Source organism: Sander vitreus, chromosome 5 (assembly GCF_031162955.1).
Source record: "Sander vitreus isolate 19-12246 chromosome 5, sanVit1, whole genome shotgun sequence".
Classification (NCBI taxonomy): Eukaryota; Metazoa; Chordata; class Actinopteri; order Perciformes; family Percidae; genus Sander; species Sander vitreus.
In genome coordinates, this window is record NC_135859.1 from 37,335,679 (window position 1) to 37,351,756 (window position 16,078).

Below are 16,078 nucleotides of genomic sequence, written 5' to 3' on the forward strand. Positions count from 1 at the left end.
TATGTGACCTCATCTTCTCCGGTCTTTGCATAGTGACGGATTACATTCCTGATATCTTCTCCTGATTTAATTTTGTAACAGTTGGAAAGAATATCTTTTAGTTCTTGTTCTTTCGTTATCTTCTCTACCTCCCCTGTAACCTCATACTGTTTCGTTTCTTCGTTATAAACTTTTTTTTTGTTTATAATTTTTGATAAATAATACTCTTCTAGATCCAAGTTTTCAATGTTCATTTTTTCTGGACGGGGTATGTTTTCGTCATAAAACAATCCCCAGGACAGAGCTTCGAGTTGTTTACAAGCATTACGATTAAAATCCTCCAAAACATTCTGGTTAATAAATGTCTTTGGCTCATCTGGCCAACTGTCTCTGTAGACCAGAAAATGTTTTTCTGGACCTAGAAAGTTTCTTTCAGCGGTAAAGATTTCCTTTCCTTTACTGCCGGGCTCACTTCTAATAATTACGTCTCCGTTCCTATCGAGGGTTGCGACCACTTTCTTGCTGGCATCTTCATGTCGCCATTGCTCTCCATCCTTAGTGATCTCTTGGGTGATTTTCTCTCCTGTGTGGCTGACCTGGAGCACAGCGTTCCTGATGTGCAGCTTGGTCTCGATGCCGGCGGTCTCATGGAGATCCTTCAGCAGTGTTTCAATGAATGCTTTATCTGCTCCGACGTCACAGGCCACCACACTTATTGTTTTAATTTTATTGGAATCCCTGGAGGTTTGTTGAATGATTTTGGAGACATCTTGCACTTCGTATCCTCCCAGTCTCATTTCTCCTGAGCTGTCTTTCCTGCCGTGGCCGACCAGCACCAGCCGGCTGTCCTCTGTCAGAGGCACGGAGTCACCTCGGATCAGTACCGGTCTTTGGTTGTTATCAAGAACGTAGACAGAGGAAACCGTTGGATGCTTCTCAAAAAGAAACTTAGCAGTTGTTCTGACAGCAGGGTCATCTTCCAGGATGAGGATCTGCTGGTGGTCATACTGGGTGCTGTGATCAACCGGTCTTTGTGGAATTTGGTATCTGGAAACTTCTCCAAGTTTGTCCATGACCTGGTAAGTCTGGTGATTCTCCTGGTTTGTTTCTAGGACTGCTGGGATGCCACGGGCCATAAAAACTCAAATGAAGTTATGTTGGAAGTCTTTGGTTGTGTTTCCATCGAGAGAGAACACAGGCGCAGTTTCCAGTGACATCAGCTCTGCGAGTGAAGAGCCAGAAAGGCCAGACACAGTTTGTCCATCTTCTGAAACCCTCCCAAATATTTTCACCAAGGTGTAGCTGTCTGCTTCTGGTACACACGAGACATTGAACAGGCATTCGTTGCTGACTATTACTGAGTAATGAGGATCCATGCTGTATTCCTGTTGGACTCTGACATTTGTTGACTTTTCGTTGTCGGTCATGACCAGAAGTTTTTGGCTGTAGCTGTGCGAGATCTCTGAAGCACTCAGGAGCCCATCTTGTGTCTTCTGCTTATCAATCGCTGCCAAGAAGCCTTCAAAATCCTGGACAATAGGTGAAGAAAAACATATGAAACAGCAGAAAATCCAGTTAAAATCATTTTTGTATAGATTACTTTATCATAAGTTGGGGGGCATGAACGTTTAACTTAAGAAATTCCAATATATTTGTCTTAAAGGGAAACTTCCTATTTTCCCATTTAACCCTATACGGCAGGGGTTCTCAAACTTATTACTCAAAGGTCTGCATCTGATTTTTATTTAAGGCTGGTGTAGTTGATATACACAACGTTCCACTTCCGAGATTGCTCTGGTGCTGTTGGAAATTCTGCCGGACGACTTTCTACAGCGTCCCCTTCCTCTTTCTTTGTGTTGGCGTTCTAACCTCCGGCTGATTTGTGAGGACTATGGTTAACTGCTCAGATCTCTGCAGGGTAAATCCAGACAGCTAGCTAGACTATCTGTCCAATCTGAGCTTTCTGTTGCACGACTAAAACTACTTTTGAATTGAACAAGTTCCTTCCTGAGACTATTTAGCAGAGGCACCGTGGCTCCGTCCAGAGCTTAGCCCCGCCCACGACGATTGTGATTGGTTTAAAGAAATGCCAATACACCAGAGCACATTATCCTCCCATCCAGGAATGCTGTGTGGACTATACAGACCTTCCTCCACAGTGCTGTGGAGGAAGGTCTGGCAAAGAGAGACTATTGTTTTAACAACTCTTTCTGGAATGTGTTGCCAACGTAACGATTATAGTTGAGGGAACACAAATGTGTTCCAACCAATTGCAGAGTTTTTATAACAACTAATATCAAGTTTTCCTTACAACTAGGCTAAGTCTTTACAATTAATTACCAAGTTTTTATTTTTGTCTGCTGGCGGAGTCAAAATGGCAGTTACGTAGACCAGGCAGACCGTATGCACCGTATGTTGGCAAGGCTGTTGCACCCCAGTGCAGATTAAAAATACGAAATTACCCTTTAAACTCCTCCTGTTGAACTGCAGTTCTACAACTTTTATTTTTGGTTTCGGTGTGTTGATGCAAGATCTATCAACTCTTTTGATAATATAGTTTTATTAATTAAACACTGATTTGAGTTCCAGTAAAACTGAGTTGAGTCCTTCTAAAGTCAGTGCAGCTTTTCATTTAATTGTAAAATCCACTAACCTGTTCCTTCTGAATGACATAAGCTGTGAAATTCTCATTCTCCTGAAGATCAGCCAGCAAACTCATTGGGTTTTGGTCAATGTCCTCCCTAAAAGAAGATAAACGAAAATATAAAAGATAAAAGAAAATAAGTGCAGGAGGAAGGATTACTCGGGACAAAGAGTTTACCGTTTATCTTCCTTTACTGACTACGGCGCTTTTGTAGAAAAAATGCTGGCAGCATCTTGGTTCAAAAAAGCAGCCGAGATGCCATAACAACAGCTACTGCTACAGTATCCTAGAGTGCTATGTGGAGCGGTGCTAACGTTAGATAAAACAAAGTGGTGGAGCGAGCTAGAGAAAGAACAGAGAGAGAGAGAGAGAGAGAGAGAGAGAGAGAGAGAGAGAGAGAGAGAGAGAGGTGCTAACGTAAGATAAAACAAAGTGGTGGAGCGAGCTAGCGAAAGAACAGAGAGAGAGAGAGAGACAGAGAGAGAGGTGCTTACATTAGATAAACAAAGTGGTGGAGCGAGTTCTTACCAGCTAACATATTTCAACACATCTCTGGCCCCATGCACAACGTTAGCTGTAGGTTAAGGTTGTATAGTTAGCCCCTAATCATAACGCTTTGTCCTGTTTAATGAAGCCAAGCTACTTTCTGTTGCTGTTTAGTGATTAGCGTTACCAACGTTACCAATTTTTACCCGTTAGCTTCTTCGCTATTGCGGAGCTAACGGTAAGTGTTCAAAGACAATTGGCAAGAGAGATAACATGGTAATAATAATATAATAATATTAATAAAACACAGCATCAAGACTAATGCTTTTCACTGATTGGCCATGGAAAGTGAAAACGTCATTTTCTGTGACAAAATTATGGTTAGTGTGGACTTTACACTAGTGTAACTATGATGAATCTTACGTCTCCGTGGTGCACCAAACATCGACACATCATCAAACGAACTAGTTTCAAAGTATCGCATTTTCCGGACTATAAGTCGCACTTTATTTCATACTTTGGCTGGTCCTGCGACTTATAGTCAGGTGCGACTTATATATCAAAATATATATAATTTAACATGTTTATAAATGTTATTTCATGTGTAGTATCTGATTGACTTAAAGTCTTTGTTATAACAAACATGGTTCCATTTGGCTGAGGTATATGGTTAGAGGGCGCATTCCAGAGGAAGTGGCTCTGTGGGGGCAAATGAGGTTACTGATTGATTGACCCCAGGACCTGGATTCATCTACCCCCGTCATCACGTCTCATGTTAGACACAGCTCAGGGTATATGTTTTCAGGTTTGACCAGAATAACCTCAGAGCGACAAATTTTGAAGATTGGATTGGTCATCTCTCCGAGCTCCTGCAGAAGCTTGTAAATTGATGCTGGAATCTTTGATGTAATAAACCTTTTTATAATCAAGAACAGTGTCAACGAGGGGGTGGGGGAAGACTCTGGACAGACCTGGTAAGCCCAAACGGGTAGTGCGGGTAAATTGGGAACATCTGGAGGAGGCCCCTGTCCGACAGACTTTCAACTCACACCTCCGGCGGAGCTTTTCGTGCATCCCTGTGGAGGCTGGGGGCATTGAACCCGAGTGGACAATGTTCAAAGTTTCCATTGCTGAAGCTGCGGTGAGGAGCTGTGGTCTTAGGGTCTTAGGTGCCTCAAGGGGCGGTAACCCACGAACACCGTGGTGGACACCGGTGGTCAGGGAAGCCGTCCGACTGAAGAAGAAGTCTTTCTGGGATATGTTATCCCAGACGACTCCGAAGGCAGTTGCAGTAGCGACACCTACCGTATTCAGCCCCTTGTTCTGGGGGCTGTTGGGGAGTTTAATAACTGTTAATGTGTTACGTTAACATAGAGGACACCTACCGTATTCAGCCCCTTGTTCTGGCTGCTGTTGTGTAGTTTAATAACTTGCCTTTCCAGATTAAATGTCTGTTCTTGGTCTTGGATTTTGTGAAATAAATTTCTAAATAAATGCGATTTATAGTCCAGTGCGACTTATAGTCTGGAAAATACGGTATCATTTAGTGTGGACTTTACAACTGAACTTAAGATAGAACTTACGCACAGCTGTTGCAACAGGCTGCTGGTAGAAACCTAGCAAAAGGTATACGTTTTAAAACATAACATAGAAGTGTAGCCCTAGAGCAGTGGTTTTTGGCACGGGTGAAGCGGACAGCCACCCGGGGCTAATTTTTTTATGACTCATGGGGGCGGCACGAGCACTTAAAAAAGATTTAAAAAAATCCTGGAAGCGGTTTTCTACTGTATTATGTATCATTTCACCGTGTGTATTATCTATCATTTCACCGTGTGTATTATGTATCATTTCACCGTGTGTATTATGTATCATTTCACCGCGTGTATTATCTATCATTTCACCGTGTGTATTATCTATGTATCATTTCACCGCGTGTATTATGTATCATTTCACCGTGTGTATTATCTATCATTTCACCGTGTGTATTATGTATCATTTCACCGTGTGTATTATCTATCATTTCACCGTGTGTATTATCTATCTATCATTTCACCGTGTGTATTATCTATCATTTCACCGTGTGTATTATGTATATTATGTATCATTTCACCGTGTGTATTATCTATCATTTCACCGTGTGTAGTATCTATCATTTCACCGTGTGGGGATTTGGTAAATTGGCGCCCCTGCTTGCTGAGAAGGTGCCGTGTGCACACTGCACAGAGAAGTTGAGAGAAGGGGAAAGGGGGGGTGGGAGCGGGGACAGTTCACCTCTGGGTCAGACGGGCTGCTGGTCATAGGCGCCGATACCGTTGGTGCTCCTCTAATACTGAGCACACACGAAGCTGGCAGGACTGTGGAATGTGGCCTATATCAGTTTCCAGCGTGAACTATTTGTGGTTTCGAACTGACCCGCATGCACAAAACAACAATAACAATGACATCAGACACAGCACGACGTCGCACTAAAGTCAGGGAGGTTATGGAGGAAGTCAGCATTTTCACTTTTAGTTCAACATGTTTGTGTAATGGCAGCTGTAACATTAATGAGCATACACAAATTAGGTCTAACACCTCACTCTACTGTCTGTGTCTCGGGCTAACTCCCGCCGGCGCATAATTGTGACAAATGTTTATGTAGATTGACGTAAAAGTCACATCAAATCCTCCTTGGTTGTTCACACTGGGTCTGACTCAGGACCACATATGGAAGTGGTCTAAATCTGATTTGTGTTCACACTACTTCATCAGATTTGGGCCACTTTTGCCTGCAGTCTGAACGTAATTAATTACATAAACTTTTGCAATACATCACTTTAACCATATCTGTGTTGTCTGTACGTTTCTGTTTAGTGTACCTATGGAAAGGTGAGAAAAACTTCATAACAAGAGATGTGTGGTTCGGTGGGTTCCTGATATTTTCATGAAACATGTGTTCAGACAGTCCTCTGAGGTGGTGCAGTGCAGCGATATCCGGGCCGAGCTCCTCCCACTCTTCATCTCTCACCTCTGGGGAACAAACAAAACAAAATACAAGTCAGGTATTCAAACCTGTCAAAAATCACTTCTGTCTTCGGTCTGTGTCTCCGTCATTAACGCTCTACTCTCACATAGACAGCTCTGTCTCCACAGCGCTGTGGAGGAAGGTCTGGCTACACCACAAATGCATTCTGGGATGCATTCCCAAAAAGAACGGACAGTTTGAGAACGGAAACACACAGAGAGATGTCTGTTTTTTCTGGTAAAGTTCTTCCGTTGATCTAAAAGTTCTCAAACGTTTCACTCAAAGGTACCAGCTCAGAGATCCAGATCGACAAGCTTGATCAGATCAGACTGTCGTGGTACTGGGCAGCTTCCAGGTATGAATGTGGAACTGTGTGAATGTGATCAGGTCGTCGTTGCAAATGAGAAATTGTTCTCAGTCGACTTACCTGGATAAATAAAGGTTACAAAAATATTTAAAACTCATAACCCAAGGTATGTATTGGTTGGGTCTGGATTTATTTGCCGTTTGGTCCTGACTTTGAAAAGCGCTGATATAAACAATTACCACACAGAGTCTCTGTATGTGAGTTGTGTCTTACCTTATTAAGAGCTGTAACGGTAACACTTCACAATAAGGTACACAAAAATGTAGGTAGTTACTGAGGAACGTAATGAGGAGCGACTGGTTAGTTACTGAGTAGTTACTGATTAACTGTGATTCAGCACTAATGATTATTTACTGTATTATGCATCATACTGAGTGGTTAATCATTAATGAATGATTAGTTAACAGTGTTGGGAGTAACAGCAATTACAGTAATGTATTCCTTTTTGCTGTAACGCTGTAATATAATGCATTACTAATTACATTTCGGTAATAATATACCTGTTACCATTACCGCTACCTCGATCACTTTCTTGCTGCTCCTCCGACCCTTCTCTGGACTATTTATTGCAGAGCCAGCTATTGTTAGCCACAACGCCCGGACAGCGTTCGCTATTTTCACTGGTGTTTTCCCTCGGATTACCATCTTTCACAACACCGTAACACCACAGCCCTTCTATCACTGGACACCAGTCCCCCCACGGTATTTCTGTCCATATACTTAGCCAGGCCCAAGCTAAGCTCTGAACACTGGGTGATTGTTTTTTTCCTACATCTAAAATTATGACTTGTGTTTTGCTGTTTTTGCTCTCCTCCGTTGTCTTACTTCCATGCAGTTTCCTTAACTCCTTGCATTTTAATACTAACACTATTAACCCAACTGCCCTACTGCACGTACCCTCAGAGACTTCCTGTTGTTTACCATTTCTATCTAGTGATGCAATATCCTTATTTGTCACTAAATACCTTGGCTTACCCGCACTTACCACTCATCCCGTTATCCCCCTAGCTTCCTATGCGGCCCTGAATTTTCTTTTCCACGCCAATAAGCCCATAACTTTATTTCATTCTACTAACCAGACTAAACAACCAGTTCTCAAAACCATGGCCCATATAATCATCCTTCTTCTCCTTTGTTCTTCAGGAGACATAGAGCCAAACCCAGGCCCCACTGCCCTCACCACCCCCAGGCACTTTCATTCACTGACTTCTGCAACCGCAAAAGCCTTGGCTTTATGCACCTTAACATCAGAAGTCTGCTCTCTAAACTAGATTTATTCACCTCCCTTGCTCATTCAGCCAACCCTGATATTCTAGCCGTGTCTGAATCCTGGCTCAGGAAATCTACTAATAACTCAGAAATAGCAATCCCCAATTATAACATTTTCCGTCAAGATAGAACCGCCAAAGGGGGAGGTGTTGCAATATATTGTAGAGAGAGCTTACAGAGCTCTGTCATTCTATCAAGGGCCGTACCCAAACAATTTGAACTTATACTGTTGCTGCTTATTACAGCCTCTCTGGGGACCATCACCTTATCGTGGTGGAGAGGTTTGTGTGTCCCTATGAACCTGAGGGCTGTGTTGTCTGGAGCTTTGTGCTCCTGGTAGGGTCTCCCAAGGCAAAGTGGTCTCAGGTGAGGGGCCAGACAAAGAATGGTTCAAAAACCCTATGAGTGACCGAGGTAGAGATGGAGTGACCCTGCCCGGAGGAAGCCCGGGGCCCCCATCTGGAACCAGGCCCAGATGGAGGGCTCGTCAGCGAGCGTCTGGTGGCCGGGTTTGCCACGGAGCCCGGTCGGGCACAGCCCGAAAAAGCTACGTGGCACCTATCCCTCCATCCCATGGGCCCACCACCTGTGGGAGGAACCGCTGGGGTCGGGTGCGCTGCCATATGGGTGGCAGTGAAGGTCAGGGGCCTCGACGGACCAGACCTGGGCAGCAGACGCTGGCTCTGGGGACGTGGAATGTCACCTCTCTGTGGGGGAAGGAGCCGGAACTTGTGCGGGAGGTGGAGCGCTACCGGTTAGATCTGGTGGGGCTTACCTCTACGGACAGTCTTGGTTCTGGAACCATACTCCTGGATAGGGGTTGGACTCTTTTCTTCTCCGGAGTTGCACAGGGTGTGAGGCGCCGGGCAGGTGTGGGGATACTCACAAGCCCCCGGCTGAGCACCGCTACGTTGGAGTTTAACCTGGTGGACGAGAGGGTCACCTCCCTACGCCTGCGGGTTGTGGGGAGGAAAACTCTGACTGTTGTTTGTGCATATGCACCAAACAAGAGTTCGGAGTATTCGGCCTTCTTGGAGACCTTGAGTGGGGTCCTGCATGGGGCTCCAGTCGGGGACTCCATAGTTCTGCTGGGGGACTTCAACGCGCAAGTGGGCAATGATGGAGACACATGGAGAGGCGTGATTGGGAGGAACGGCCTCCCTGATCTAAACCAGAGTGGTTGTTTGTTGTTGGACTTCTGTGCTAGTCATGGATTGTCTATAACGAACACCATGTTCGAACATAGGGATGCTCATAAGTGTACTTGGTACCAGAGCACCCTAGGCCAAAGGTCAATGATCGATTTTATAATCGTTTCATCTGATCTGAGGCCGTATGTTTTGGACACTTTCGGGTGAAGAGAGGGGCGGAGCTGTCAACCGATCACCATCTGGTGGTGAGTTGGGTCAGGGGGTGGGGGAAGACTCTGGACAGACCTGGTAAGCCCAAAGCGGGTAGTGCGGGTAAATTGGGAACGTCTGGAGGAGGCCCCTGTCCGACAGACTTTCAACTCACACCTCCGGCGGAGCTTTTCGTGCATCCCTGTGGAGGCTGGGGGGCATTGAACCCGAGTGGACAATGTTCAAAGTTTCCATTGCTGAAGCTGCGGTGAGGAGCTGTGGTCTTAGGGTCTTAGGTGCCTCAAGGGGGCGGTCAGTGGTAAACCCGTCCAGAGTGATAGTAGAGTCTTTCCGGGATATGTTATCCCAGAGGACTCCGGAGGCAGTTGCAATGTACCGAAGGGCCCGAAGGGCTGCAGCCTCTACCGTGAAAGAGGCAAAGCAGCGTGTGTGGGAGAAGTTCGGAGAAGACATGGAGAAGGACTTTCGGTCGGCACCAAGGTGCTTCTGGAAAACCGTTCGCCACCTCAGGAGGGGGGAAGCGGGGGAACCATCCAAGCTGTGTACAGTAAGGATGGGGACGCTGTTGACCTCAACTGAGGAGGTAATAGGGCGGTGGAAGGAGCACTTTGAGGAACTCCTAAATCCGACTAATACGCCCTCTATGGTAGAGGCAGAGCTGGAGGATGATGGGGGATTGTCGTCAATTTCCCTGGTGGAGGTTGCTGAGGTAGTTAAACAACTCCACAGTGGCAAAGCCCCAGGAATTGATGAGATCCGTCCAGAAATGCTTAAGGCTCTGGGTGTGGAGGGGTTGTCTTGGTTGACACGCCTCTTCAACATTGCGTGGAAGTCTGGGACGGTGCCTAAGGAGTGGCAGACCGGGGTGGTGGTTCCCCTTTTTAAAAAGGGGGGACCAGAGGGTGTGTGCCAATTACAGGGGTATCACACTTCTCAGCCTCCCCTGGTAAAGTCTACTCCAAGGTGCTGGAAAGGAGGGTTCGGTCGATAGTCGAACCTCAGGTTGAAGAGGAACAATGCGGATTCCGTCCTGGTCGTGGAACAACGGACCAGATCTTTACTCTCACAAGGATCCTGGAGGGAGCCTGGGAGTATGCCCAACCGGTCTACATGTGTTTTGTGGATCTGGAGAAGGCATATGACCGGGTGCCCCGGGAGATACTGTGGGAGGTGCTGCGGGAGTACGGGGTGAGGGGGTCCCTTCTCAGGGCCATCCAATCTCTGTACGACCAAAGCGAGAGCTGTGTCCGGGTTCTCGGCAGTAAGTCAGACTCGTTTCAGGTGAGAGTTGGCCTCCGCCAGGGCTGCGCTTTGTCACCAATCCTGTTTGTAGTATTTATGGACAGGATATCGAGGCGTAGTCGGGGTGGAGAGGGGTTGCAGTTCGGTGGGCTTGGGATCTCATCGCTGCTTTTTGCAGATGATGTGGTCCTGATGGCATCATCGGCCTGTGACCTTCTGCACTCACTGGATCGGTTCGCAGCCGAGTGTGAAGCGGCAGGGATGAGGATCAGCACCTCTAAATTGGAGGCCATGGTTCTCAGCAGGAAACCGATGGAGTGCCTTCTCCAGGTAGGGAATAAGTCCTTACACCAAGTGAAGGAGTTCAAGTACCTTGGGGTCTTGTTCGCGAGTGAGGGGACAATGGAGCGGGAGATTGGTCGGAGAATCGGCACAGCGGGTGCGGTATTACTTTCAATTTACCGCACCGTTGTGACGAAAAGAGAGCTGAGCCAGAAGGCAAAGCTCTCAATCTACCGGTCAGTTTTTGTTCCTACCCTCACCTATGGTCATGAAGGCTGGGTCATGACCGAAAGAACAAGATCCAGGGTACAAGCAGCCGAAATGGGTTTCCTCAGGAGGGTAGCTGGCGTCTCCCTTAGAGATAGGGTGAGAAGCTCAGTTATCCGTGAGGAGCTCGGAGTAGAGCCGCTGCTCCTTCGCGTCGAAAGGAGCCAGTTGAGGTGGTTCGGGCATCTGGTAAGGATGCCTCCTGGGCGCCTCGCTAGGGAGGTGTTCCAGGCACGTCCAGCTGGGAGGAGGCCCCGGGGAAGACCCAGGACTAGGTGGAGGGATTATATCCCCAACCTGGCCTGGGAACGCCTCAGGATCCCCCAGTCGGAGCTGGTTAATGTGGCTCGGGAAAGGGAAGTTTGGGGTCCCCTGCTGGAGCGGCTACCCCCGCGACCCGGCGGACGAAGATGGATGGATGCTTATTACAGACCCTCAGCCCCAAGCTGTGCCCTGGACACCATTTGTGAACTAATTTCCCCCCATCTAACCACAGAATTTTTATTGTTAGGATTTAAACCTAGATATGCTCAACCCCCTAGCCACTCTACTTGCTAAGCTCAATGCCCTCAACCTTACACAAATTATAAACAAACCCACGAGATACAACCTCAAATCCGTAAACAAAGGCACCCTTATAGATATTGTCCTGACCAACCTGCCCTCTATATACACCCCAGCTGTCTTTAATCAGGATCTCAGTGACCACTGCCCGATTGCGTGCATCCATAATGGGTCCACAGTCAAACGACCACCACTCATCTCAGTCAGACGTTGTCTAAAACACTTCTGTGAACAAGCCTTCCTGACTGACCTAAACCGTGTAGCTTAGGAGAACATCAACCTTATCCCGACAGTGGAGGATGCTTGATTTCCTATCTGTCTTAAATAAGCATGCCCCATTTAAAAAGGTTTAGAACTAAGAGTAGGTATAGCCCCTGGTTCACCCCAGAGTTGACCGCCCTCAACCAACATAAAAACATCCTGTGGCGAACCGCATTAGCCTCAAGCAACCCCCATGACATGCAACTCTTTAAAGAAGCCAGGAACCGGTACACTCAGGCAGTCCGAGTAGCTAAGGCTCACTACTTCAAACTTAAAGAGAAGAACAAGAACACCTCCTCCCAGCTGCCCACGGCTCTGAAATTAGGTAATAATATCACCACCAATAAGTTTATGATAATAGAAAACTTAGTATCTCGCTGAAGCCGGTCATGCTTTCCATCGGGCGCCCCCCAGCAAACTGCTCCACAACCGTCGCTGCTACGCGTCGACACCCCCTACCACGCTTCTCCTTTACCCCTATCCTGACAGCTGATGTATTGAGAGAGTTGCATAATCTGGACCCATACAAATCAGCAGGGCTACCTGGTTAAATAAAGGTTAAATAAAATAAAATAAATACAATTTCAGTAATGCGAGTTACAGCGCATTTTAGTGCAACATTTAGTGGTGTTTTATAGTATTATTTCCTGTTGCTGCATTCGATGGTTGAGATGAATGCAGAGACGGATACATTTGCGAGATGGACGTTATTTTCAGGAGTTATTATGCTGTGTTGAAGCGAGCTGTCCCGTCACTGTTCCCGTGCTCAGAGCCAGAACCAGAGAACAGTATGGACAACATCTGTATCTCAACAGGTGACGGTATGGACAACATCTGTGTCCCAACTGGTGACGGTACGGACAACATCTGTGTCCCAACAGGTGATGGTACGGACAACATCTGTGTCCCAACAGGTAACAGTACGGACATCTGTGTCCCAACAGGTGACGGTACGGACAACATCTGTGTCCCAACAGGTGACGGTACGGACAACATCTGTGTCCCAACAGGTGACAGTACGTCAGCGCGGACAGCAGTGTGTCCGAGCTGCTGACAGATATAAACAAGTTGGGAATTAATGTTGAGGCTTGCTCGTAAATATCATTACATTGTATCAGCCGTGGAAAGTAACTATGCCGTACTTCAATACAACTGTAAGGTACTTTTAATTGAGTATTTTCATTTTCTCCTACTTGTCTATTGTACGTTTTACTTCTCTATTTTTATAGCTTTAGTTACTTTGCATATTCATATTAATTATACAAAATATTATGAATAATCTACGATGTATTAAAGTGGATAAAGACGAGTCTTTATTGATCCGGTGGTGAAATTCACAAGCTACCTCCCAAGTCAAACTCCCGCTGTTATTTTGGTGAAATTAACTCAAAAGTAATGCAAAAGTAGCGTAAAGCATTACAATTCAGAGACAGTAATATTGTAATATACCTAATTACTCTCAAATGACAATAACTAGTAATCTATAATGTATTACATTTTGGAAGTAACTTGCCCAACACTGTTAGTTAAACATTACCTACCACAAGTGAAGCATTGGCATCATGGGCCATTTTAGACCTTTTTAGCGGCTCACTGGTCCAGTATTGAGCGAGAACGCTGTAACCTTCAGCCGTGAACCGGGCTGTAATGTTACCCTACAGGACTAATGTTCAGCAGCAGTTAGTAACAAGCTGTAATGTTACCCTACAGGACTAATGTTCAGCAGCAGTTAGAGTCACTAAAAGTTCTGTTGTTGCTGCTGACAGACTCAGATTATTATTCTAAGTGTCTGACAACATTATGAAAGGATCCCTACAGAGATAGACCTTTTAGTTAAAGAGTAAGATCCTTTTAGTTTAACATGAAACAGCCCCGAAATCACCGTCCTTTCCATCCACAAATGTTCAGCGTCAGTTAGCATCCAACTTTTAGTGGACGCTAACTGACACTGAACATTTGTCCTGTAGGGTTACATTACAGCCCGGTTCACGACTGACGGTTACTCAGTACATGAGTTGCCGTCATAAATCAATAAATACACCTTAAATGTCGCAAATGAAAACATTAATATTCAGACAAAGAGTTTTCCTTCCTACATACTACTCTCTACTGTTGTCTCTCTACATACTACTCTTAAAGTGCAGCGTAGCTGCTGGATTTTTGCGTTGTATCTGATGCTGAGAGACACTGCCCAAGTGTCCATATTTTACGAGTTCGGAGTGAGAACGGGTCGGATACTGAGAAATCCAGAGAGAGTTGTGTGGAGCTGATAGTCTTAATTAGCTTTGTAGCAACTCATTTGGCAATGGCTTGAATGTAACGGACGTTCATTAATATCAAAAAGTCAAAGCTTGAACTCAAGGTTGTTAAAAAGTAAAATATTTCTCACCCATTAGTTCAGTGAGGCTGAGGAGGCTGAAGAGGATCAGGAGCCTCCAACTCTTCATCCAATCTGCCATCGCTCTGTGAAATATCACACACACAGAGCCACAGAAACAGGAATAAACATCAGGGATATAGCAATGCATCATGAATGAGTTAAAAATGGATATAAATGTGTAAAGATTAGAGGTGAAACGTAAATATAGATGACGTTTTTTAAACATCCAAGGGCGTAATCTACTTTAGATTTCACTTGTTTGTCTTCAGACGTCATTACTGGCTCTATACACGCTAAAAGTCCTGATTATTTACATGGAGTCTGGTGGGTTTGGTGATGGTGATTTCGGGGCTGTTTCATGTTAAACTAAAAGGATCTTCCTCTTTAACTAAAAGGTCTATCTCTGTAGGGATCCTTTCATAATGTTGTCAGACACTTAGAATAATAATCTGAGCCTGTAATAATATACCCATTACAATCTCAGTGAAGCGATTTGCAACGCATTTTAATGTAACATTTAGTGGTGTTGTGTTTTTTTAAGAATTCACCAACACTGCAAAACATTTCTTCACAGAAAAAACAGCTGTGAGAATTATTTAGTAGTATTATTTCCTGTTGCTGTATACGATGGTTGAGATGACTGCAGAGACAGATACATTTGCAAGATGGACATTGTTTTCAGGAGTTATGCTGCGTTGAAGTGAGCTGTCCCGTCACTGTTCCCGTGGTCAGAGCCAGAACCAAAGACGGTACGGACAACATCTGTGTCCCAACAGGTGACGGTACGGACATCTGTGTTCCAACAGGTAACGGTACGGACAACATCTGTGTCCCAACAGGTAACGGTACGGACAACATCTGTAGTAACTATGTAACTATGCCGTACTTCAATACAACTGTAAGGTACTTTTAATTGAGTATTTTCATTTTCTCCTACTTGTCTATTGTACGTTTTACTTCTCTATTTTTATAGCTTTAGTTACTTTGCATATTCATATTAATTATACAAAATATTATGAATAATCTATGATGTATTAAAGTGGATAAAGATGAGTCTTTATTGATCCGGTGGTGAAATTCACAAGCTACCTCCCAAGTCAAACTCCCGCTGTTATTTTGGTGAAATTAACTCAAAAGTAATGCAAAAATAGCGTAAAGCATTACAATTCAGAAACAGTAATATTGTAATATACCTAATTACTCTCAAATGACAATAACTAGTAATATATAATGTATTCCATTTTGGAAGTAACTTGCCCAACACTGGTTGGCAGAGTATTTAAACTTGTATATTAAACACATAATAACAATCCATCTTTCTAACAGCTTACCTTCTCCTGGTTGAAGAGCAGACAGAGAAGCACTGACTGGACAACGAGAGATGTTCCTTTTTATGAGATAAATCAGAGAAACTGTACTTTGGCTTTGTTTATACTCTGTCTCAATCTTTTATTTGCTCGGCCCCTGCATACGTTCTGAGTAATCATGTTTTACCGTAACTCACGTCAAGCTGAGGCTGCAGCAGATCAACACACAAGCCTTGACCCGAGCTGCCATTTAACCCTACAGGACCAATGCTCAGCAGCCGTTAGCATCCACTAAAAGTTCTGTTTGCCGCTGACAGACTCAGATTATTATTCTAAGTGTCTGACAACATTATGAAAGGATCCCTACAGAGATAGACCTTTTAGTTAAAAAGGAAGATCCTTTTAGTTTAACATGAAACAGCCCCGAAATCAACATCACCAAACCCCCCAGACTCCATGTAAATAATCAATACTTTTAGTCAATAAACTGTCTGTCTGTCTGTCTGTCTGTCTGTCTTACTCTGGCTAGTTTCCTTTATAATAAAACATCAGATTTTATAAACTACATGTGTTCTGTGTGCAGGAATCTTAATGTGTAAAGTAACTAGTAACTAAAGCTGTAACAGATGAATATAGTGGAGTTGTAATTGTAATTGTAATTTCCC

At 44.8% G+C, this 16,078-nt stretch overlaps 1 protein-coding gene across 1 annotated transcript; it reads right to left on the bottom strand.

Moving 5' to 3' along the window:
- Window positions 1-1,106: 1,106 nt before the first annotated feature.
- Window positions 1,107-14,192, bottom strand: LOC144517734 (uncharacterized). Its single transcript, XM_078249858.1, has 4 exons — window positions 14,116-14,192; window positions 5,968-6,118; window positions 2,633-2,720; window positions 1,107-1,508 (listed from the first exon to the last, which is right to left on the bottom strand). The coding sequence occupies exons 1-4, from the start codon at window positions 14,183-14,185 to the stop codon at window positions 1,122-1,124; spliced, it is 696 nt and encodes a 231-aa protein (XP_078105984.1). The 5' UTR covers window positions 14,186-14,192; the 3' UTR covers window positions 1,107-1,121.
- Between the last annotated feature and the right edge of the window lie 1,886 nt (window positions 14,193-16,078).

Excerpts from the sequence above, each read along its gene's own strand:
- LOC144517734 (XM_078249858.1), bottom strand. The coding sequence starts at position 14,185 with ATGGCAGATTGGATGAAGAGTTGGAGGCTCCTGATCCTCTTCAGCCTC. Across the intron at positions 2,721-5,967 it reads TTTTTCTCACCTTTCCATAG|GGAGGACATTGACCAAAACC; the intron begins GTACACTAAACA and ends ATCTTCTTTTAG. Across the intron at positions 1,509-2,632 it reads ATGTCATTCAGAAGGAACAG|GATTTTGAAGGCTTCTTGGC; the intron begins GTTAGTGGATTT and ends CCTATTGTCCAG.